The sequence below is a fragment of the Xiphias gladius genome, chromosome 5 (genome assembly GCF_016859285.1).
Source record: "Xiphias gladius isolate SHS-SW01 ecotype Sanya breed wild chromosome 5, ASM1685928v1, whole genome shotgun sequence".
NCBI classification, from domain to species: Eukaryota; Metazoa; Chordata; class Actinopteri; order Istiophoriformes; family Xiphiidae; genus Xiphias; species Xiphias gladius.
In genome coordinates, this window is record NC_053404.1 from 13,883,798 (window position 1) to 13,906,110 (window position 22,313).

The 22,313-nt window shown below is 38.2% G+C and overlaps 2 protein-coding genes across 8 annotated transcripts; one reads left to right on the forward strand and one right to left on the reverse strand.

Annotated features, from left to right (window-relative positions):
• Positions 1-259: 259 nt before the first annotated feature.
• Positions 260-6,384, reverse strand: sec22c (SEC22 homolog C, vesicle trafficking protein). 2 transcript variants are annotated; one of them, XM_040126373.1, is made up of 7 exons: positions 6,092-6,384; positions 4,466-4,677; positions 4,113-4,276; positions 3,789-3,968; positions 3,481-3,599; positions 3,055-3,120; positions 260-2,949 (listed from the first exon to the last, which is right to left on the reverse strand). In XM_040126373.1, the coding sequence occupies exons 2-7, from the start codon at positions 4,645-4,647 to the stop codon at positions 2,749-2,751; spliced, it is 912 nt and encodes a 303-aa protein (XP_039982307.1). In that variant the 5' UTR covers positions 4,648-4,677; positions 6,092-6,384; the 3' UTR covers positions 260-2,748. The 2 variants fall into 2 exon arrangements, with proteins under 2 accessions (XP_039982307.1, XP_039982306.1); XM_040126372.1 differs by lacking the exon at positions 6,092-6,384 and adding an exon at positions 5,642-5,753.
• Positions 5,954-22,313, forward strand: nktr (natural killer cell triggering receptor). Of its 6 annotated transcripts, none has more exons than XM_040126365.1 (17): positions 5,954-6,065; positions 8,391-8,469; positions 9,021-9,095; positions 10,425-10,532; positions 11,188-11,232; positions 12,860-12,947; positions 13,784-13,813; positions 14,317-14,462; positions 15,056-15,278; positions 15,417-15,584; positions 15,707-15,794; positions 16,407-16,555; positions 16,637-19,381; positions 19,607-19,690; positions 20,025-20,084; positions 21,184-21,285; positions 21,552-22,313. In XM_040126365.1, the coding sequence occupies exons 2-17, from the start codon at positions 8,412-8,414 to the stop codon at positions 21,619-21,621; spliced, it is 4,239 nt and encodes a 1,412-aa protein (XP_039982299.1). In that variant the 5' UTR covers positions 5,954-6,065; positions 8,391-8,411; the 3' UTR covers positions 21,622-22,313. The 6 variants fall into 6 exon arrangements, with proteins under 6 accessions (XP_039982299.1, XP_039982301.1, XP_039982302.1 ...); XM_040126367.1 differs by having other exon boundaries at positions 16,658-19,381; XM_040126368.1 differs by having other exon boundaries at positions 16,661-19,381.

Below are 22,313 nucleotides of genomic sequence, written 5' to 3' on the forward strand. Positions count from 1 at the left end.
AATTAGTCATAAAGCTTACTTTGATAAATGTTATAAACCGTAATCATATTTAACTAACCAGACAAGCAACAATATCTGTTGACAGCAACATGAACAAAAAAAGAACATCAGGATTTCTAAGTGGAGAAAGTGCTCCATCTGGTGTAATATTGAAAAAATACAGCCAGACAGTCAGGTTTGCTGTAGCAATTTAGTGATTTAGTTGATTTAGTTGATTTTAGTTGATTTTGTGCACCCACAAAAAAAAGCTCAACAGATGGAAAAAAAGACATTGTTTATTGATGAAATGTCAGTCTTACCACGGCAGGAAAAAATAAAAGCCCTGTAATCACCACTGTATTTGGCAGTTAATGTACAATGAATGACAATATTCCATTACATCCCATCATTATAAACAGGCTGCAGCCTTATCCTTAATTTTTATTTTGAGTATTAAAATATCCTCAACCTTAATTGGTTCTATATCTTTAAAACATTGAAGGCTACATTTATTTATTTATTTTTACATTAAATTTAGTCAACAGTGTAATTACACACTTCTTGTTGTCTGGAGTGGAAAGGGTAAGTGAGTAAAACCTTTGTATCAAAAATATTACAGCACAGAAAATACCATGCAGCATAACAATTAATAACAAAGTTTCACTTATTCACTGTTTTTGAACACTTCATAATCACCAATCACAAAATTTATGTCAATCCTGTCAACTAAAAACTTGATTGATTTAAACTTGATTTAAACTTGATTTAAATTGATTTAAAAAGAGTTTACTCCTCTTTCATATCGTTAAACGTAGCCTCAAAAGGCTGTTCACTGAGCCAGTCTAATTCTCAGCACAGCACCAGGTTATGGATAGAACAACCTAATTGAGAAAAAAATGTAAATTTACTGATAGCATGCTCACCTGTGTAATCTGCAGCTGCACTACATTTATACTTCCACTGAAAACATTTGAGTTCTCTACCTCTTTATAAACTTTGTAAACTACAAGCTACGAGTGGCTTTTTAAACTATTTGTACTTTATAGTGAAGGATATTTGGATTGTCGCAAGAGATATAAAATATTTGTTTTCCTTAAAAAATTCCTTCTAACTTCCTTGATAAAATAAGGGAACAGTTCAATGGAAAAGACAGATGTTAAAGTTCCACACAATGCTACTTGTTTGACAAACACTATAAATTAATAAAACATTTCCCTCGCTTAATGGACGCCAAGTGCATTTTTCAGCTATTAAAAACTGAATATTTAAGAAGCTTAATACAAAAACTGTTTAAAAAATTAACCTAAAGGAGACTTATACTTAGCCTATTTATTTAGCAGCACTACAGTGATGTGTATTATATTCAAACATAAATTATAAGCGCATGATTTCTTTGTTTTCACAATCTGACAATTACACATAGGGAGCTGTGTTATATACCCCACAGAAACTGAGAAAAAAATAACCAAGTAAACTGAAATCAGGATATAAATATAATTTTAGCTAAACCCGATATGCAACACATTCCACAAAAACTGCAAGAAAAAAATGTTTTAAACCTAACAGTGCAGTTAAAAAATTTATTCCAACAATTTTCAATGCTATTTTACTCATCAAATCAGTGCTTTCATATTCTTACCCGCAATATACATTTTAACAATGCCGAGATCAGTAGAAAAAGAAGGAACAAAAATACCTAAATTTGCTTTGATCGTACAAAAAACGATTGAAATTGGAGATTATGTGATACTCAAAAACTGCTGAAAATGGTTTGCGTTTAAAAGATAATATGCCTCCGTAATGTAACGTAGAATGTAATTTCTGTGAAGTCATTAACAGAGCCCTTACATTTAAACTTTCTGAGCACTTGCCGGTGAATTTGTATATATGAAACAATTAAATACACAAAAACAATCAACTATATTTGCATTGTCACGCATCTGTAAGGCATGAAACAACCCATAGCTTAACATTTACACCTTTGAATTAGGTTTTCTTCTTGTAGCCTGATGAGCAAAATATTGAAAAAAAATAAAAACAGCTGTCTTGCCCACTTCACTTAACTGACACTGGTCTTAAATCAAACTACACTACACAGTTTAAGTAACACACGGCTACCAATTCAAGATGGTCTATCTAATTATCTCCTAATCAGCCATGTGTGCCTATTTTAAAAGTACACTTACATCTATTGTCTGTTAGAATCACAAACCATCACCTAGAGTTGTAAACTGATTATGCAGAGATCACCCATGGCCTGTGCAGATATAATACCTAGCTGAATCTTGGCAGAAAAGCATCTTAATTACAAAATCCCAAGAACAACCAACTTCAACAACATTGTTCCTTCTATGTAAAAAACTTTGGTCAGCAACTCTGACAGAGAAAAAATGTCTTTAAAAACTTTTTGGACAGGACGGGTCTGAGAGAGATTGATCAATATTTTCTTTCCTTAAATAGACCTATCCTTCTTATCCTTTTGCAGTGTTGGTTTTTTTTTTTTAATGATATTTTTAAAGAACCAGAAAGAACTGCATTTTACTGTATACTCAGTACACTCTTGGAAAGGATGTACACAAAGTGCAAGTACACAAGTAATCTTCTATGATGAAACAGTGTTCATGAATATGTTTTTGTTAAAAATCCAGAGAGCATCTCAATAACTCATGTGGATCAATTTATTTGCCACCCTGTTTTTCTCACCTGCACTGAAAACTGGAGACACAAATAGCTGGGAGAGATGCAGCACAATTAAGTGTCCTGAGCTCCTCAGACCCCACAGTCATTGGTTCTGTCTTGGAGTTTGCGAGTGAGTATGAGGACGGTGGAGAGGGAGGCAACTGAAATATGGAAGATCAGCTGACAAACGTTCCTCAAGCCGAGCAGGTACATGTTGCATAGAACGATCGCGCTCAAGAGAGTGAAGGACTTCAGTTTCTTAAGAGATGAATGGAACAGGTAGAGGTGGCACTGTGGACACAGGGAGTTCATTTAAAGATTGCAAGGAAAATGTGCGATGCTGGCTAGGAAAAACTGTTTAAAAAACTGTGTGTTGAAAATGTGAACTACATTTACCTGGACCACACAGCAGACAAACGCCAGAAGAAATGCCACAACATTCCATTTACCTTCATAGTCATCCTGTATAAAGGGAAAAAAAAAAATCAGATGAAAGTCCACTTAACATAAAATGTATGTGAAAGTTATTACAATTTATAAACAAATTCACACAAGTGATAATCTGTGCAGTTTTGTGCAAACCATATTTTATTATTTATATGTAATCACCTTTTGCTTCCACAGCAAAATGCTACTGCACATCAGCTTATGCATGAATAAAGTTCAGTTAGTTTATGTGAGTGAGAAAGCCATAATGTATTATTTCTTTTGTACACATTTTCTTGTATATGCTTGCAAGTTATAACACATCAACAGGCTGCAAAGTCATTCAACAGTAATTTATTTGAAGTATTTGTCATACGCATCCAAGCATCGCCATACCTGGAATGTGTACTCCATGAGGTGCACACCACGAATTACGTTCAAAGACGCACACATGATATTTAGGACCAGAGAGAGGATGCCCGACGCTGTCACGGGCTCAAGTCTTACATTCTGTCCTATTAAACAAAAGAAAGTGACCCTATGAATAGTGTAAAATAATCAAACATATTCAGAACTATGTAGACTGCTCATCATTTGTGGATTACCTGAGGATGAAAAAAAAAACAACCAATACATTTTACAGTGCTGTTATAGCCAGTAAGAATTTTACAGAAACTGCTAATTTTATACCGTATAAGTCTTACCAGATCCAGGACCTTGCTCCATATGTCCATTTGCGGTGCCATTGGTTAGCTCCAACTCGTCCAAGTTAATTAGTTGCAGTGGATGGATCCTCAGATCCTCCTGGACCTCTGCAAATGTTACCTCTAGGGCCGGACCACCGCTCTGGTTGTACTGCTGCTTCAGCTTCTGAATGGTGCTGTCTATCAATTGGCAGCAAGGGCAACAGGTTAATCATCTTATTTAATTGTAATTTAAAGGAGACACGGCATATTTAAACTCAACGCAAAATCCCTTGCAATCGAAAAAAAACAGTAAATCTGGGTGACAGTACTCTTCCTACTCACCAAATTCCAAAAATGGATATGGCCTGGCTGCCAACGCAACAACAGTGCTATTGAAGCATGCTGTGAACTCCCAGCGCAGATCTTCCAAGAAGCAGAAGGCCTTAGCAACAGGGAGGCTGCAGTGGCACACGGTCATGTAGGATACTCCCTCTGTAGAGATGAAGCTGAACGGGTGAGAGGAGAAAAGGTGTTTAGTAAACAAACAGCCTGACACAACATGACGTGGATGCCCCTGTGATCAAATGGTCAACATTCTGTCTGTCTTCCGCTTTAGGATGAGTACTGTGTCTTTGTGCAGCCACAGAGAGCACCACTGAAACAGTCTGCTGGAGCTTTCATTCCTGAATCCTTACTATATATTGAGCTCCTGGCCCTTGACGGTCCCTCTGTCAGGGAAGTGGGGCAGTGCCTTGCTGATGGTCCTGAGCTGCCGCTTCCTCTCCTGTAGCTCTCGGTTGTGTTCAAAGTCTGTTGAGGCTGACAGGGGGAGTCCATCCCTGACCCGGACCACAAAGGCAAACAGGATCAGAGACATGATCCACAGGGTCCATGAAGAACATACTGCCTGCATGGGGAAAAGAGTAAGATCAGATCATCAGGATTTCTATTTTAGGGTTGTAACTAAAATAATTTTTGGTTTTCAACAATCATTTTCTCAAATAATTGATTAATTTTGGTACAAAATGTCTATAAAATAGTGAAATATGCTGAAATGTGTTAATCACAAGTCCCTAAAGCCTAAACCAACATCTTTAAATATCTTGTTTTGTCTAAGCAACGCAAAGAGATTCAGTTTACTATCATTTCAGACAGAAAAGAAGAGCAACAAACTTTTACAGCTAAAGATTTAATATTTTTGCTTTTTTTTTCTCAAAAACAATTTAAAGGATTAAGTCATTATAAAATTGTTGCAGATTAATTTACTGTCTATTGACTCACTGTATCAATTAAACAACAAATCATTTCAGCTCTATATTAAATTAAAATACACTCAACTGCCAATTTATTAGGTAAACTGAGCTAAACCTATTACAGTCTAATACATCAGCCCTGAAATACACCCTGCCTTCATGGAGAATATAAATGAAAAAACAGAAACTGTTTCAGACTGGTGTTGATTGAACTTTATGGTCATTTTAGAGATGTGTGGTGTTGTTTAAGTGTGCTACATTATTTTGAGATGCGTTTCTAACAGGTTGTTCAGCCCAGTGAAGGCGGACTACTTATTACTCACCTTTATACATACTACCAGTGTAATTACGATTCAGCAGCACCACTTACTACAGCATCCAAAGTGGCGTAAAAAGTAAATTAACACCTCTCTAAATTCATGAAGGAATGATTTATTGCAGGACTGTTGTATTATTAATAGACTGCACAAGTTTTAGCTGCGGTACATTAAAGTGTGTAATTTTAACTGCGTAGATTTTAAAATTGTACGATCTGAGGTTCAAAGTCCATTTGGAATTCTGTCAGATATCAGCTAGTGGTAAATAATATATGCGTAGAAACACTTTGTTACACCTTACCTTATTATCATGGGTTTCATGCTGCACCTTTGTCACTACTAGCTACTAGGTTAGCTGATTATAGCATCATATCAAACAAATACACCACCAGCAGGTAGCCAGCCTCAGCTACAGGTACTCATTGCGAGTGCAATCGCATACTTTCTATTACCAGCGATTATATGGAGAACCTGAATAACCTGTTATAACATTTACGTAACAAATAACATTAAAAATAGCCAACTAGCTAACTTAAAACCTGCTTCCTGATATAGCAAAACCACAACAAATCTTCTACGGGACCTCGGGAGGGATAAAACTACCAGCAACCAGTCTGAGTAATCTCCCAGCGCACTAACCTTCTTCCCTAAAGAGAGAAGTTTTGCTGATGCTACTTGCCGACCATCAGTGACTAGCTAATTGCCCGGCTAGCTACTGTACAGAGGTTAGTCATTTCCAATTTTGGATTACCTGTAGTCTAATTCTAATTGTTACGTTAAATGTGGATAGTCATTGCAGCAGAAAGAAATGTAACGGAAGCCAGCTAACGTTAGCTAGCTACTAGCTGTTAGCTCAACCCTTTTGTAAGCGTTTGAGTTAACATAACTTCGCTATGTAGCCAGTTGATGTTTCCCGTAGTCTTTTTTTCATGCTCTTAGCATCGCTTGAACTCGATGTAACGTTTGTTCATTTTAAACAAAATGAAACCAAGCCATGGGTAAAATGTGTGTCGCACTGATAGTTAGCTAACGTTACGCAAGTCGTGAATGTGGACATTCTTGGGCTAAAGATGTCGAGCATTTTCTGGTGTGAATTGACAATATTTCTGGTTAATTAAATTTTTATTTTGATTGCTTTAAATTAATTTATCAGGCTTTTTAGCAAGTCTGGTTGGCATGACTTGTATGACATTTGGCTCACGTTACTTTGTACAGTTCTTTATGAGTTCAACTAAAGGTGAAGGCGTTTATTGTTAGAGGGAAAGTTTTGCAAACTGATACTGCCAGTCCCTGCACATCAAACACAGTCAAGGTTTGTAACATGATATGAGTTTGGCTATAAATACAATGCATTCCTCTCTGCGAGTTAAGGAGTGGTAGCCAAAGTGATGTGACCTATAGCCTACGGTACAGACCTAGTAACAGCACATCCAATTTTTAATGGCCAGATTCGTGACTGTGGTGTAGTTCAGCTACACTGTCACAGCTTGTTCTTCTATCATTAAATGTGCAGTAATATGGTAAGGCCTACACTACGGCTTCAGTTATTGTTCACTCATTTATTTGGAATTCAAATGTATATGGTATAAGTTGACTGGGTACTCAGTAAATGAGGCTAACTAATCTTAAATCATACTCCATATCATAATATTAAAAAAAATATAAATCCTAGCTATATTTTCAGCAGTAGCTACAGGCTGTTGTCCTTGCATTACTCCAAAGGCCATCTGTTGTACAAACAGAAATTCACAGAAGTTGATCTGTATAATTTTTCTAGAAAAGGTGGTATAGCAGATTAACATAGGCAGCTGTTGCCCAGTTGCAGAAGTAACTTCCTTATACCCTTCTGATACTACCTGAGAGCCAGCTCTTTCATGTTACATTTCTAGTGTTGGATAAATGTTTTGCTCAAGCTAGATCTGCCTTACTTCCCTTTTGGTTTACTGCTCCCAGTGGCCAGAAATGAAGTCAAGTCAAGTAATGCCTTCTCCATATTCCATTTGTAAGAGTAGTGCGTATTCAAAACACTTCCCCTGTAGTTAGAATTAAGGATGGTAATAACATTTTTTGTGCAGAAACTGAAAACATTGTGCTATTCAGCTTCTCTACTCAACAGTAGAAGAACACAGACACTGAACAAGTTGAGCGAAGGGTTTCGGGAGCATGATTTAGATTGGTGCCAGGATTTCCTAATCATTTGACAATGGTAAACATTTTTAGGTATGGTATTATCAGTTGCTTATATTGTTGTAGCGGCTACTTGTCCACATAATGAAAATCAAATATGTTCAAACCAAAAGGCTCCTGACACACCTTGGATATAAACTGTATGTAGGAACAACTCCATGGTCCATAGAAAACTTTTAAAACAAACATTACTATTTATAATTACTTTATTTTAAATTCTTCTATTCTTGCACTAAATTTAAAGCAAATATCTAGACTAAAACGAATATTCAGAAAAGTTACAACGACTTATAAAATTGCCTGGGCCTCACTGACAAAAATACACAATATGCTGATTTGGATGTGTGATTCGCAAGCTCCACCTGATCATATACGTGACTCGTGGTGCATTGTCTTGATTAAGGAAAACAATCACCTTGTTTAGATCTTTGCAATTATTTCCATTTCCAGTTTCAAACAGCCACAGAAATAGCTAAGAAATAGCACTAGTTAGGGACGTTTCAGAATCTGTAAGCTGGCACATGGGGATATCCAGGTGGATAGGGGAAACAGAGTTAAAAGTGTACTTTGAGGAGGTTGTGCTGTACTCTGCTCGGATTTGCATTGCCAGTACATTTCCTCATAGACCTCTCTCTCCCACCTCCCATCATTCTCTCTCCTCCCATTTCTGTTTCTATCCCCACCCGCTGTCTTTTAGTCTCTCTACATTGTTTTCGAACGCACTCTTCTCATTGTGCTGTACTTTCCAGGCTAAAACTAACACATAAAAAGCAAACCTGAATGGGGTGCTTACTGCTTCTTTAAGGAAAGACTGCTTTATTACTTTTCCAGCTTAGTTTTTTAATACTCTTTCTACATTTTAGGTCACCCAGAGTTTGATCACAATGGGGTTGAAAGACCGCCCTCAGTGTTATTTTGATGTGGAGCTCAACCGGGAGCCAGGTAAGAGAATTTAAAATCAGTGTACAGGCGTTAGGATTAGTTATTCATGTAAACAGGCTCACTTCTCTTTGGTAGATGATTACTTTGACCCGACACCATCAGTAAAAATGTTTAAACTTAATGTATGTTGTTGTTTTGGTTTTTTTCATAGTCGTAGAGCTTTTGATTGATATTCATGTGGGTGTACAAAATAAAAGTGGAACACTAGTACATTGACTTGGTTGACTGGCTTGGTGTGACTAACAATGTCTTTGCTGAATGGTTGTATTAAAGTCTAGATTTGCCTTTAGCTATGGAAAGGTTTCTATAATGTCTGAGCTTCACCACAGGATCCCTGTAATTATGTGTCGGAAGCCAACTTAATTGTAAGTCTTAATTGTATCCTAGGCCTATTAAAGATTTCCTCCATTGTTCTTTTTTTTTTTTTTTTTTGTGAATTGTTTTTTTGTAACAGAGTTAATACTGAAGATGCCTTATTTGATTTTTAAACTTTTGTAATTTTCTGTGGCTGAATTCTTCTTTGCTAACTTTTTTTCTTTTGTGTCTTGTAGTTGGCCGCATAGTCTTTCAACTTTTTTCGGATATTTGTCCCAAGACAAGCAAAAACTTTCTCTGTTTGTGTACTGGTGAGTAATGTTCAGACAAGGACATGTTTTACTTAAATATCATGCTTTTGCAACATTTATGTGCATTGTATAACCAAATAATTTTGTTTCAGAAAGTTGCTGTCTCACAACTACAACCTTCAACTGTAACCCATAGCAATTTAGTACTCAATTATTTTTCCACAATTTCAAAAGTGTTGCATACTGTTTGATTTATAAAAGCAAAGACTCTGGGGGGGATTTAATGATGACTCAGTTGGCCAGTGTTCATACTATACAACAATAATTTTCTTGGTATGAATCTGATCTGTCCTCTGTTGCATTTCACTTCTCTTTTTGAGTAATCCTTCCTGTATGTTCCATAAAATGATCACCCTGAGTAGAAGTAAAATGAAATGGGGTGAAAAAAAGAACCACACTACCACGTTCCACACTCCTCTTTGGTCATTTAATACTACGAGGAAAGGAGGTATGGCTGTAGTGTAAATGGTCCAGTGACAGATGGAGTCACCGGATGGATAGAGTGACCCTGGTCTTTCTCCTAGATATTTCATCCCACTGAGCAGAACACAGTGTATTGTAGTAGTGGTGGTCTGCCTAGAGATAGCCATAAATCAGACACAGACAGCAGATCGATCCTCTCCTCTCATTTTTCACCCCACATGGCCGACTGGAATGTCATGTTGGCAAGGGTGGACATGGGAGATGGCTGATACCTGAACGTACATATAAACACACAGACAACGTAACACAATAATATACATGAGTTAGTGGGGCAGATTGCTCTGGCTTTCTCAAAGTCGCTAATGTATCCTTTTTAGGAGGGGATCACCTAACTTCATAAGAAACCAAACCTTTTGAACAATGCTGAAGCCAGTGAAGCAATATACTAGAAGATTAGCAACCCAAGCTGCCCATTTGAACAGCCAGTCCTCTGTCTGCTGAAACCAACCTTAACCACATGAACATATCTAATAAAATCTCTACCTTCATGTCTCCTTTCAGCCCAGAGGAAAGGGAAATCCATTGGGTAATAGCTTTGGGGTGCTATTCTGTCCCCAGTCAATATTACTCCAGTGGAAGATTTCCTAATGAATCCTGCAGTCCTGTTCTGGAGTATTAACAGCAAGATGGCTGAGCAAAGGCATACCATTTATTGAATACCCCCTTTCCCAAACGGTAGTTTCATTCCCTTGTTTAGAATGAACCCTATGCGGCAACATTCAAGACCAACATTTCCTAACACCTCAAGGCGTCTCGTATACACAAAGGAGTTTGTACAGTAGCGGGCCTGTTGTACTGTATGTTTCAAGTTTTTTGAGAGCTCAGTTAACATACATCGTATTGCAGGTGAAAAGGGAACCGGCAAGATCACAGGGAAAAAGCTGTGCTACAAAGGCTCCACATTTCACAGAGTTGTTAAGAACTTCATGATCCAGGGAGGCGACTTCACCGAAGGTAATGTCTAACATATGATCTCATATGCTTTAAAAATGTGTGTAATCAATTTGACGGATTAAGTTAGTTAGTTGATATTTTTTCAAAGAGGTGGTGCTTTGGAAAAGATGCTGTATATATACTTTTTTTTTTTTTCTTTTCTTTTTTTTTAAAGATTTTGTAGACAATGTTTTTCAAGAAGTGTACTGCTTTGTATGGGTTTTTTTCACCATGTGGGCAGGTAGCAATTAACAAATCATGAAATAGAAAAAAGTTGATAGAAGCTCATTAATCTCATCAAAGTGCTAGTACACAGACACACTGGCTTTGTTGTAGGGGTTCATGGCAGAAAAATCCAGTAGATAACAACTACTACAAAGTTTTTACACACCAGAAAGTCTTATAAACATGGGTGTTGGACCAAAAATTCTTGAGTGAGATCGGTCTGATGTCTGAGACTGAAATGTCGAAAATAAAGTGAGTACAAGGGATATGTAAGAGATGCACTTGAAATACTGTTTCCCTGTAAGTGGTGGCAACTGATAAAATTCTTCCTAGAAACAAAGCGCAAGAACCACTTCTCAAATTATGTAATGTGGTACAATGTGAATACATTTAGCCTAACTTAAATATAACCAGGTTAGAGTTTGATTATTTTACTATTTTAATCTTGCAGGAAATGGAAGAGGAGGAGAGTCCATATATGGTGGCTACTTTGAAGGTAATGAGAATATGAACCTATCTAAAGAGCAGTCTACATTGGTGACACCTCATAAATGTATATCTAAACACTTAAATACTTCGCATGAGCATAACATTGCATGTGCCTATTGGTGTAAACAGGTTTCTTGCGAATTTTCTCATGTATGACTCCGTTGACCCTCACTTTTTTTATTGTATAGTGCTGTCTTCTATTTAGTTACAGTAGTGGGCTGTATCAAATAAGCATGGAGAGTAGGAATTCTCTTTATTGAAAGCTACAATCTTCCTGCCTAAAATTTTCAACATATTCTTTTATTTATAGAGTGGTCTTTTGCAAAATGAGAAGGTAAGAGATGTACACAGCTCAGTAACACCATGTCAACATTGTCCCCGCCACCTTGCTCAGTCAGTAAAAAAAACAACAAAAAAACAAAAAAGAAAAACGGTGCAAATGCTTGCAAAGACGCAGATGCAAATTTGTACTGAAGGATTTTCCATTCACACAGCTACCCTGTTCGACGCTCAAAGCCTTTGGTTGCTCAGATTACTTTTTTATGTTACATATGTGGTATTTATAGCTACAGTACCATCAACATGGTTGCCATGACATGTAATCAGGTACAGAGTGACTACTTGGGAGTGCCACAATGCTTATAAGAAAAAAGCCTTGCAATATGTATATAGTAGTATGCATTATGATATATGTATCTTGATACAGTAAAGTAAAGATTTATGCATTGGGAAGCATTTTATTGTCCATGTTTTACAAATTAGAATAACTTTCCTGTATGCAAATAGCTTAGTGATGATATTGATTTTATATCAGTGCTTGATTGAAATCACTTCAGCCTGACTTTAAGACCATATGTAGTCCATCGAATATTAATATACATTTAGTTCATATTTTAGTCCATTAAATTACTCTACATCACTGTGGTACAATTTTCCAAAGCATTTAATATGTTTGGTTTACATTTATTTAGTACACTGTGGAAAGCATCTGCAGGAGACATGAAACTTGCTTTAGATAGGTGGATTCATCACAGCGAGCGTTTAGTTGCCTTTTTGTGTGTAATTTACATTACTGTCAGAAACTTCTGTATACAGTTTTGTTTTTACGATGTTTTCTTAATAATTGTCTTCTCTCCTGCCTTTTAATTTTTTGACAGCTATAAAATTGCCTGACCGACCCTCGAATCCTCATGGAGATTTGTTTTTTTTTTTTAAATACTCAAAAATGTAAAGCCGCTTGATAATTTGACCTTGATAAGAGGAGAGGCAGTTAATGGATAATATATCTCAAGCAGGCTTCCAGTCTGAACGGTTTGCCGTTATAGGGCATTCTTTGGAACATGGTCAGAATGATGTAAAATGTAGGTGAGTTGTAGTTGATGGTCTAAATCATACAGAAGCATTTGTGTGGTGCTTCAGAAAAAAGGACTAGAAGTAAAATTTAGCCCAACAAAAACCTTTAAAAAAAACAGTTGATTTTATGGAAGGACTGGCTGGTGAGGCAATGATTAGGTTTGATGGATTCAAATGCAGATTTTTTTTTTTTTTCCCCTGTACGTCCCTAAATATTTCTGTTAACATTAATCAGAGGACGCACTGTGAGACTTCGATCCCTCTTTCTCTGCTCCCAACAGATGAGAACTTCACTCTCAAACACGACAGAGCCTTCCTGTTGTCGATGGCCAATCGTGGGAAGGACACAAACGGTTCACAGTTTTTCATGTGAGTAACATTAAGTAAAAAAATTATCTTTGCAACTTAAATAACCATACCATTTGAGTGTCATTCCTAATAAGGTTTTGTTTTTGCTTTCTGTCCCTTCTGTTTTGAAACTGTAGAGTAGAATTTGTTATTGAGTGTGACCGTCAACAATCCCCTCTCTGTGTACAGTTAGAATTCAAAGTGCAGAGAAACATGGATTCATTCTTTTTTACCTACAAATGTGTTACATTTTTTCTCTTGCCGTTTTTGTGTAAAATTTACAGAAACTCTAGCATCCTGCTCTTCCAAGGTAATGTGACTCCAAGGCTGTGTTTCTCTATCTCCTGACTGTATTTATCATTCAGTAGCTTGTATTTACAGAGTACAGTGTTTATTTTGGACATGTTGAAACAGTATTCTCACGTGGTTTAAGTTAACTCATGTTATTTGGCTTTGTAGACTTCCTTTATCACTAAAGCAGGTTGTTGCAATAAGTTCGAAATTTCCTCCATGAATAAAAACTCATGAAACATAAAGGAGGAAAAGTATACAGTCTGTCTTTGTATGATGCAGATATTATTAAGTAATTGCCCACACTCTGTTGTTGATTGTATACCTGCGTTTTTGTGGCTGTTCTTAATTAAAAGTATTTCCTAAATTGATGTGCAATCAAATATCAAAGGGTTAAACAAAGGCTGTTCTCACAAATTCTGTCCGCTTTTGAGATGGTACAGTAGTACCTACACTTTGTTGAAGTTACTTGTTTATTCTCATTCTTTTCCTCCTTTTTCTCATTTTTTCATGGCCCCACCTCTGCTATTGGTTGATCTTCGGATCGCTGGATTTTCAACAAAAAGCACAACCAAGATGGCGCCACATCTTGATGGGTAAACTCATTTGTCACTTTGGAAGGAACTAAAATGGTGTTCACAGTTCATAGTGAACCTTCATTTCTGACTTGATTTTCAGAATTCTGAAAGACCCTGAAAATTGAAAACTTGTTGAAAAAAAATGAGAATTTAAAACAAAAAGGGTTAAACATTCAAAAACTCAGCCATTCTGCTTCATCAGTGTGGTTTGATCAGATTTCATCAGTGTGGTTTGATCAGATTTCATTGACACTAACCAAACAGTCCAGCAGCTGTCATCAGATTCTGATTTAAATGTTGTGAAAGTCAGATTAGTGCACGGTAGTACCTTAGCCCCCCCCCCCCAAACTGTTCTAACTTTTGCAGAAAATAGTGCAATCATATAGGAACCCGTCGCTCATAGTAAGAAGCCGATTGAGAAAAATGCATTTCAGGGCCTTTGAAGATACTGAAATAACGTAATAATAGTCAGGGCACTGTATAGTTGTGACAGGCATGAATCTTTTTTTGCCTCTGTGCAGAGTCCATGTCGTCTTTGGTCTTGTCATCTCCGGCTTCGAGGTGATAAAGAAGATCGAGGGGCTGAAGACTGATTCAGCCAGCAGACCCTACGCTGATGTAAGAGTGGTTGACTGTGGTCAGCTGATCACCAAGTCTGCAAATGATGGTAAGTTCTCTCTTCAGTTACTGATCTTTTTCTTATGAGGTTAAGCTGATTACACCACTGAGCCACTGATTAAAACGGTGGGTCACATTTATGGGTTTTGTAGTTTTTGGGAAACAATGGAAATAATGTATATAACATCTTATGATAGTTGTTATGTAAAAGCTTAAATAGATTTTATCCAGTGTCCAGTGATATATAAAAAAAGCTTACGCCCTTGTCATTTTCTCTTGTGTTTTTGTCTTCTGTGTTGCCTGTGATAGTAAATGGGTCATATTTTGTGATTATTCTGTGAGAGGTTGGCATTTGGATGACAGCGTTTTCCCCCACTGGCATTGGTACGGGCGTGTAACATGATCTTTTTAATGAGGATCAGCGAGGTGATCTCTGTGGAGTTCAGTTGGCATCTGCCCACCTGACTCTGCCAGACCTGCTTTCATTGCTTCCGACATACTGAGAAGAATCAAACAAAGCCTTTGTTGTAGCAGAGTAATGCCACCCTGACTGTCCTTCATCCTTTACTTGTACCGGTGTATTCTTAAGAAAATGCATATTTTTGATGAAATACATGCACAATGTTATATTTTTTACTGTAGTACTTGAAGGCAAGAGGAAAAGAACCTCCAATTCTGCCAACTCATCCCTCAACTCCCGTGACTCGTCCTCTCAGTTCTCTTCTTCAGTGGAATCTGAAACTGAATCTAATGAAAAGCACAAACATCACAAGCACAAGAGACATACAAAGAGTAAACGGTCAAAAAAGAAAAGGCGGGAATCAAGGAAGGAGAAGAACACTGATGATCTGTCCTTCAAGCAGAGGTATTTTTTATCTTACATCACCACAGCTTTGAGCTGTATATCCAAGTATAAATTCAAGTACTGACTTGAGAGACTTTCTGGTTCTTTGCATAACAAAATATTGTTTTGCATCGTGTCGTGTTGTTGTTGCTCTCGAAGTTCTGTAGAAAGACAGATGCTGGAGGGAGAAAATGAAATGGAAGGGGAGAGGGAGCATGGTGGGAAGAGAGAGAAGCCTGTTGTCCGACCAGAGGAAATCCCACCGGTGCCAGAGAACCGCTTCCTGCTACGACGGGACATGCCATCCCAGGAGGATAAAGTAGAGATGTCAGTTTTAAGTTGGGCTTCATTTATGCAGTGTTTTTAGAAGTATCTGTTGTCTTACACATTGAATAGTTCCCACATAAGTATTTACAGTAGGTGTTTACTTTGAAATTTTATCTTTGTAGAGTTGAGAAAGAAGAATCGTCTCTTTCAACTTCCCAGAAACCAGCAGTGACTAAGTCTGGACGGAAGATCAAGGGCCGAGGAACAATGGTAACCTCACCTCAACTGAAACCTGAGATTTGTCTGTTCGCATATGGCTTTTATTAATTGTTGTATAGGTATCATCTTGTAACTGTACCTGATCAATTTTGACAAAGTTTTTTTACATGCTGGTGACAGAAGCGAATAAAGTAAAGCATTGGTTCCCAATTTGGGGTCAATTTCCCTCAAGTGGTCACAAGATAAATCTGAGGGGTCGGGAAGGATTAACTAGAAAGGAAAGCAGAAAAAAATATTTCTGTAGCGCAAGGTTACGCTAATCTAATCTTTGCTATTTTTCTTCTGAGTTGCTGGATAATTGTACTTTTCTGGGACTGTACAAAAATTATTCAGATAAAGTAAAGTCAAAAAGTTTGGGAATCACTTCTAGAAAGACGTTATCTACATATCTATTTCATTGACCAAAGAGACAAGACTATTTATTTTTTGTTTTCTCCATGCTCATCTCTGCGTCAATAACCTTTGCAGATCTGCACTCTGAAATTATTTTCAAGATAATCACACCTGAATCACTCCAGGCAAAGATCTTTAAGCACAGCCTCAACAAACTGTGTGAAGAGCATTGAAAAGGATTAATATGATTTATTTTTACCTTTTCTGCAGAGATATCACACTCCCACAAGATCTAAATCCCGTTCGGCATCTGTGGAAGAACATGGTAGCAGTGAAACTCCACCACACTGGAAAGAAGAGATGAAGAGAACCAAAATTTATCAACCGCCAAGCATCGAGAGATGGAGCAAAGGAGACAAGTATGACTTTTTAATTTTACTTAGTAACTTTAAATATCATTTTTTTCTTTATTTTTTTTCATGAATCTTTTGACTTAACAGATTGAATGACCATTCCTCAAGCAGATGGGATGATAGAAGTGACTCCGCATGGTCCCGATCGGCATCTGCAGAACACTCTTCAGACCGCAGCTCCGAGAAGTCCAGCCTACGCCGCCAGCAGAAGAAAGAGAAGAAGAAACCGAAACACAAGAAGAAAAAACGGAAACACGGCAAGAAGAAGCGCTCCAAGAACAAACCTCTAGCGATTTACCTGTCAGAGGGTGAAAGGTCTCTGTCATCAGGAAGAAAGTCAAGAAGATCCCATTCTCCGTCTCATTCCTCTTCAAGTCAGCGCCATTCTTCAGCTCGGAGGAGGTGGCGATCCTCGCTGTCTTTCAGAGACTCACGATCCTACTCTAGATCTTACACATCCAGTCGATCCAGATCTCGGGGGAGGTCTTATTCAAGATCGAGAAGCCTGACTAGATGTAAAAGTCGGTCCCTGTCCAGATCTTCATCTTACTCCAGATCCAGATCAAGATCAAGATCAAGATCGAGGTACAGATCCAGGTCTGTGTCTCCATCCAGAAAGAGGAGTTCATCTAGATCCCCAAGAAGGAGGAAAGCCTGCAAGACCAAATCAGACACAATGATCCATGTGACTGACAAGCTTGCTGAGAGCAAGGTCACATCTGTCCCCAGACTCCCTACTGTCCCGGCTCCTGAAAGTGTCCCTGTGATCCCACTGAGTGACAGTCCTCCTCCCTCACGTTGGAAGCCGGGACAAAAACCCTGGAAGCCCTCCTACATCCATATTCAGGAAATCAAAGCTAAAGTAGCTCCCAGTTCCCTCTCCTCCACAGGACAAGCAGTTGATAGTGTAGCACACAAAGCCCAGACTTCAAATACGCCAAAATCTCTGCCAGGTGAATCTGAAAGCAATAAAGCAAACAAACCTGCAGAGCACTCACGCAGCAGGTCCTCCAGGAGCATATCATTCAGTCGATCAAACAGTCGCTCACGGAGTATTAGTTACAGTAGGTCCAGGTCCAGATCCCCTCATCAGTATCACAGCAGGTCGTCGTCCTACAGCAGACCAGATTCTGAACACTCCCAGAAAACAAACAGCAACAAGAAGAATTCACTAGCCAAGGAATGGAAAGAGTATTATATCTCTCTGAAGAGGATAAAGAATTTAGATAAGTACATTTCACTCACCAGTAGTCAGGATGCTCATACAGGATCAGACAATAGGACAGGCAGTGAGCATAGTCCTGATATCAGTGTCTCAAAGAGAAGTGTCTCTTTGGAGAAAATAAAAGAGAGAGGCAGCTCACAGGATAAAGAGCCAAAACAGTACAGCTCATTGCCAGTGGACAGCTTAAATAGCAGGTCTGAATGGGATAGCGACAGTGACAAAGTGAGCCAAGGCAACAGCAATGTCCCATCAAAAAAACAGAAACAGACAGATCCGTCCAGTGAGTTTCTTGACAAGAAGTTGTCGGCTCTTACGGGATGGAATTCAGAAAGTGATTCTGAAAATATGACAGCCAGGACATTAGCCGTATCTGAAAAAGAGGAAGGGGAGGCTAGTTCAGAATCAGACTGTGATACTTCCAGAAAGATGTCAGAGGCGATGATTGCTTTAGCACACAAGATCTCTGTAGCTGCTGCATCTCGTTCATCAGAGGAAAGTCCTGAGAAGGCCAACGAGCCAGAGAAGCACAAGAGCAAGAAGAAAGCCAAACGCAAACATAAACATAAGAGGAGAAGTGAGAACAAAACTGGCTCCCATCATAGTAAGGAGAAAGGAAAGAGGTCTAAGAGGAAACATCAAAAGCTGAAAGAAACTTTTCACTGGCAACCACCTTTAGAGTTTGGGGAGGAGGAAGATGAAGATGAATCCAAAAAGGAGAAACACAGTCCTAGAAGAGTTGGCAAAGAAAGGCGCAGTGTAGACAGTATGAATGATAGGGACCAAAATGTTGCCTCTTTAAAGAAAAACCCTAGTAGAGAAGAAGACAGGGGGCAACAGAGGGCAAAAGAATGCATTAATAAAAACCCAAAACAAGCTGAACCTCCTCAGTCATTCAACAGGAATGTCTCTAAAAATGCTAATAATGCTAATTTAACCAGTATCAAAGAGCAAGGGTCATTAGATGATATGGACATTTGTACACCGGAGCATGACGTTGAAATTTTAGAACTTCCAGTCACACATGATTCTTTTAATAACACGCCTGAATTAACCCTAAAGTCTACCTCAAAGTCTTCGCAAATGGCAAGTAAAAATAGTGCTTTACCTCACAGCAAAGAAGAGTCTGCTGTTACCTCCACGACAACAGCTGGTGGACACCAAGATGACACAGTCACTGGCAAACCTACAGGCACTGTAATTAATTTTAAATGGAGGCCTTTGAAAGGAACGTCAGCTGTACAAAATGTGAATATGCCACCTGCTGCTGCAAAAAACATGCAAATTCAAGAGAACCGGAACCCCAACACACAAGGAGTAAGAATGGAGATAAAAAGTAAAAGCCGGGTCAGACCAGGATCTCTGTTTGATGAGGTTCGTAAGACCGCACGGCTCAACCAAAGGCCGAGGAACCAGGAGAGCTCCAGTGAGGAAAGATCCCCTTCGGTGGGAAAGACCAGGGGAATGTCTCGCAAACGGTCCCCGAAGAAGTCCAGGTCTGCGTCCAGGAAGTCTCGCTCCGTTTCCAGTCACCGGTCTCACTCAAGAGGGTGGTCCCACTCCTACAGCAGGTCCAGGAGTAGATCCTGCAGCTCCAGCTACTCATCCAGGTCAGACAAAAAAGCACTTTGATTAAATGAAGAGCATGAGGGCACCATCAGCAAATCTTTGTAAATGCTGGAGCAGTTTCTGGGATGTAGATCAAGATTGTTGTGAAGTGATAAACTTGATAGATGTGAAGCATATAATCCAGAAGCTAAATCTATTTCTATGATACAGACCCTTCTTTTTAGCTTGGGGAAAATGTAATTTATAACACAATGGGATTCTTTTAGGAGTCGTAGCAGGAGTCGCAGGAGACATGGACGAGGACGGTCACGCTCCCACAGCAGCATATACCGAAGTTACAGGAGTCACAGGTACCTGAAACACTGATTTAATAACTTTTTGTGGCATCTAATGGATCCCAGTGGGAAAGTGTTTTCAGCTAAAAGGGAGGGCCATCAATGTAGAGAAGAAAAATTGGAGCCCCTGGGGTTTAAGTATCTTGATCTACATTTTAAATTTTAGCCATGTCAATTTGTTAAGAACAGTCAAAAACCTCTGTTATGTTAAAAAATGTGTTAATTGTATACACAACCTTTCCAAGACTTTCCATTGTATTCTTTCATTGTGTATTTCATCATCACTAATGTATGATTGGTCTTTAAGTATGTTTCAAACTTTTTTTTTTTCTCTCTCTCTTTCCATCAGTCAGTCGTACAGTAGAAGTCATTCCAGAAGTCGCTCATACAATCGCCATCGAAGATCCAGGTCTGTGAGCTGCTTCAATGTACTAACTGAGAATTAGAAATGTTCTGTTATTGGATACACTTCGGCACAGATTTAAACACAATTATGCATACTGTAGGAGATGAAAACACACAGTGCAGAGAGCATTGAAAGAATATTTATACACCTGTCAGTCAAGCCTGTCAGTTTTCATGAAGTGGGATATGAAGTTATAGCTTAGGTTAAATCATAGCAGAGGAACAACTGATAATGCGTAACATAGCAAGAAAAAAGGGATTTTCTTTGAAGAGATTAGAGCTAAAAAATAGTTATATTCAGTTATTGACAAAATTGAAATTCTTCAGGCTGGTCAGACAAAATAAACAATTCAAAACTTTAACCTTGGGCCTTGTTCACCATTTTCTGACATTGTATAGACCAAAAGATTAACTGATTAGAGAATTGAAGCCCCAGAAGAGATTATACCTATCATCAGTTGTAATTATTACAAGTATCTGCAGTTGCATGTAGAAGCAATAACCATTCAGTTTTTTTCACTGTAAGTGCAGACAGATTGATAAGATTACTCTGATTATCAGAACAGGTCAAATAGCAGGGTTATTTACATGTCTTGAATAGTCCTAAAAAGCATTGAATTCGTTTTCCTCAAAAAAGGCTTTAGTCTTTAATTTACTTTTAAAAAAGTCTTAAACATTTTCTTTAGCCTGCCGTAGACAGTAATGTTATCTGTGAAATGCTTTCATAATTTTTCATTGTTTAATCCATCTATCCATTTTATGCCACTTATTCAGGTCCAGGTTGTATTAATTTAATCAATTGCTGTATATAATTTGGAATTATTGTTGTATACTCCTGGAATACAATGAAAAAAATGTATGATGATAATAAAAGATTCCAGGCCACATCGTCCCTACTGGTTTTCCATCATATTTCTATATTTTGGCTGGTATATTCGTTTTTGTAATTAGGTCAGCAGTGGGTCTTAATGATCAATATTACAGACTTTTACTTTTCCTTGTATAATATGCCTCTTCTAAGCATATCTGTGTGAATAAACCACCATTATGTAGGTACTCCCAAAATAATATCACTCTTGTTATGCGGCCGTATCTTATATCAGGTCAGAATCCTATGACAGCTATTCCAGCCGGAGTCGGAGTGTGAGCAAGAGACGAGGGCACAGACGAAGTGACAGCTACCGGAGCTCAGACCGCCGATCCCGGTAAGACACTCTGCTCCCTGGTGAACCCTGACAGACATCAATAAGGTGGCTGGTCTCAGTTCAGCCATTTTACACCCTCTTTTTTTCTTTCCTGCAACTGAATGTTAGCAGTTTAATAATTCTTTTACACAAATCGCAGCTTTTCTGCTAGAGTGTTGGACCAGTTTGTGTTTTATTTTTTTATATTTATCGATTAACTCTACAGTCAGTGTATCCCCGTCATGCTCAAACGTGAAAATATTTAATCATGATGTTGTCCTACACAGGTCATACCGCTCCTCCAGTCGCAGTTCTTACAGGCGCAGAAGCCACAGTCGCAGCAGTCGGTACAGCTGAGCCTCAGGCAGTTTGTTTTATTCACTTCTGTTGAGGGGGAACAGAACCACAAGGTCTGGACGATGTGAGAATGAAAAAGCAATGGCAGACCAGCAACTAAAGCTCCAAGAGGAAGAATTACTAGATTAATAATGTGTTGTACATCCTCCCTACGTAAGCTGATATGCTGGTCTTTGAGGAGGTGAACGTAATTGAATGTAAATAAATAAACCACTTCACAAGCTCACACAAAGGCAGATACTTGTCTTTAGGGACTGTCACAGTTGAGAACAACTGGGTTAAAAATTGTCAAAATGGCCACTCAAACTGAAAATTTAATCATGAAATATATGGTATGGCTTGTTACAAATAATGTGGGAATTAAGGTGTAAATATTTTATATTATTGTATATTTGTGTATTCCTTTTCTACTTCTGATTTTTATAAACTGAAGTGTACAAATAAATTCTAAGTCTGTAATCCTCTCAGCTCAGATGTGCCCGAGGGGTTGGTGGTTATGGGTTGAGGTTATGCCTTAGCTTCAGGGTCAGCAGGACAGGATTGTTTTTTCTCTGAAAACTAACTTACTTACTAATTTTTTTTTTTTTTTTTTTTTTAACAGTATCATGTATGTAAAAACTTTACTCAAAGTAGAGTATATCTGATTTTGGTTTTATTTGAACAGTTATGAACGTTTACACTAATTAAATTCC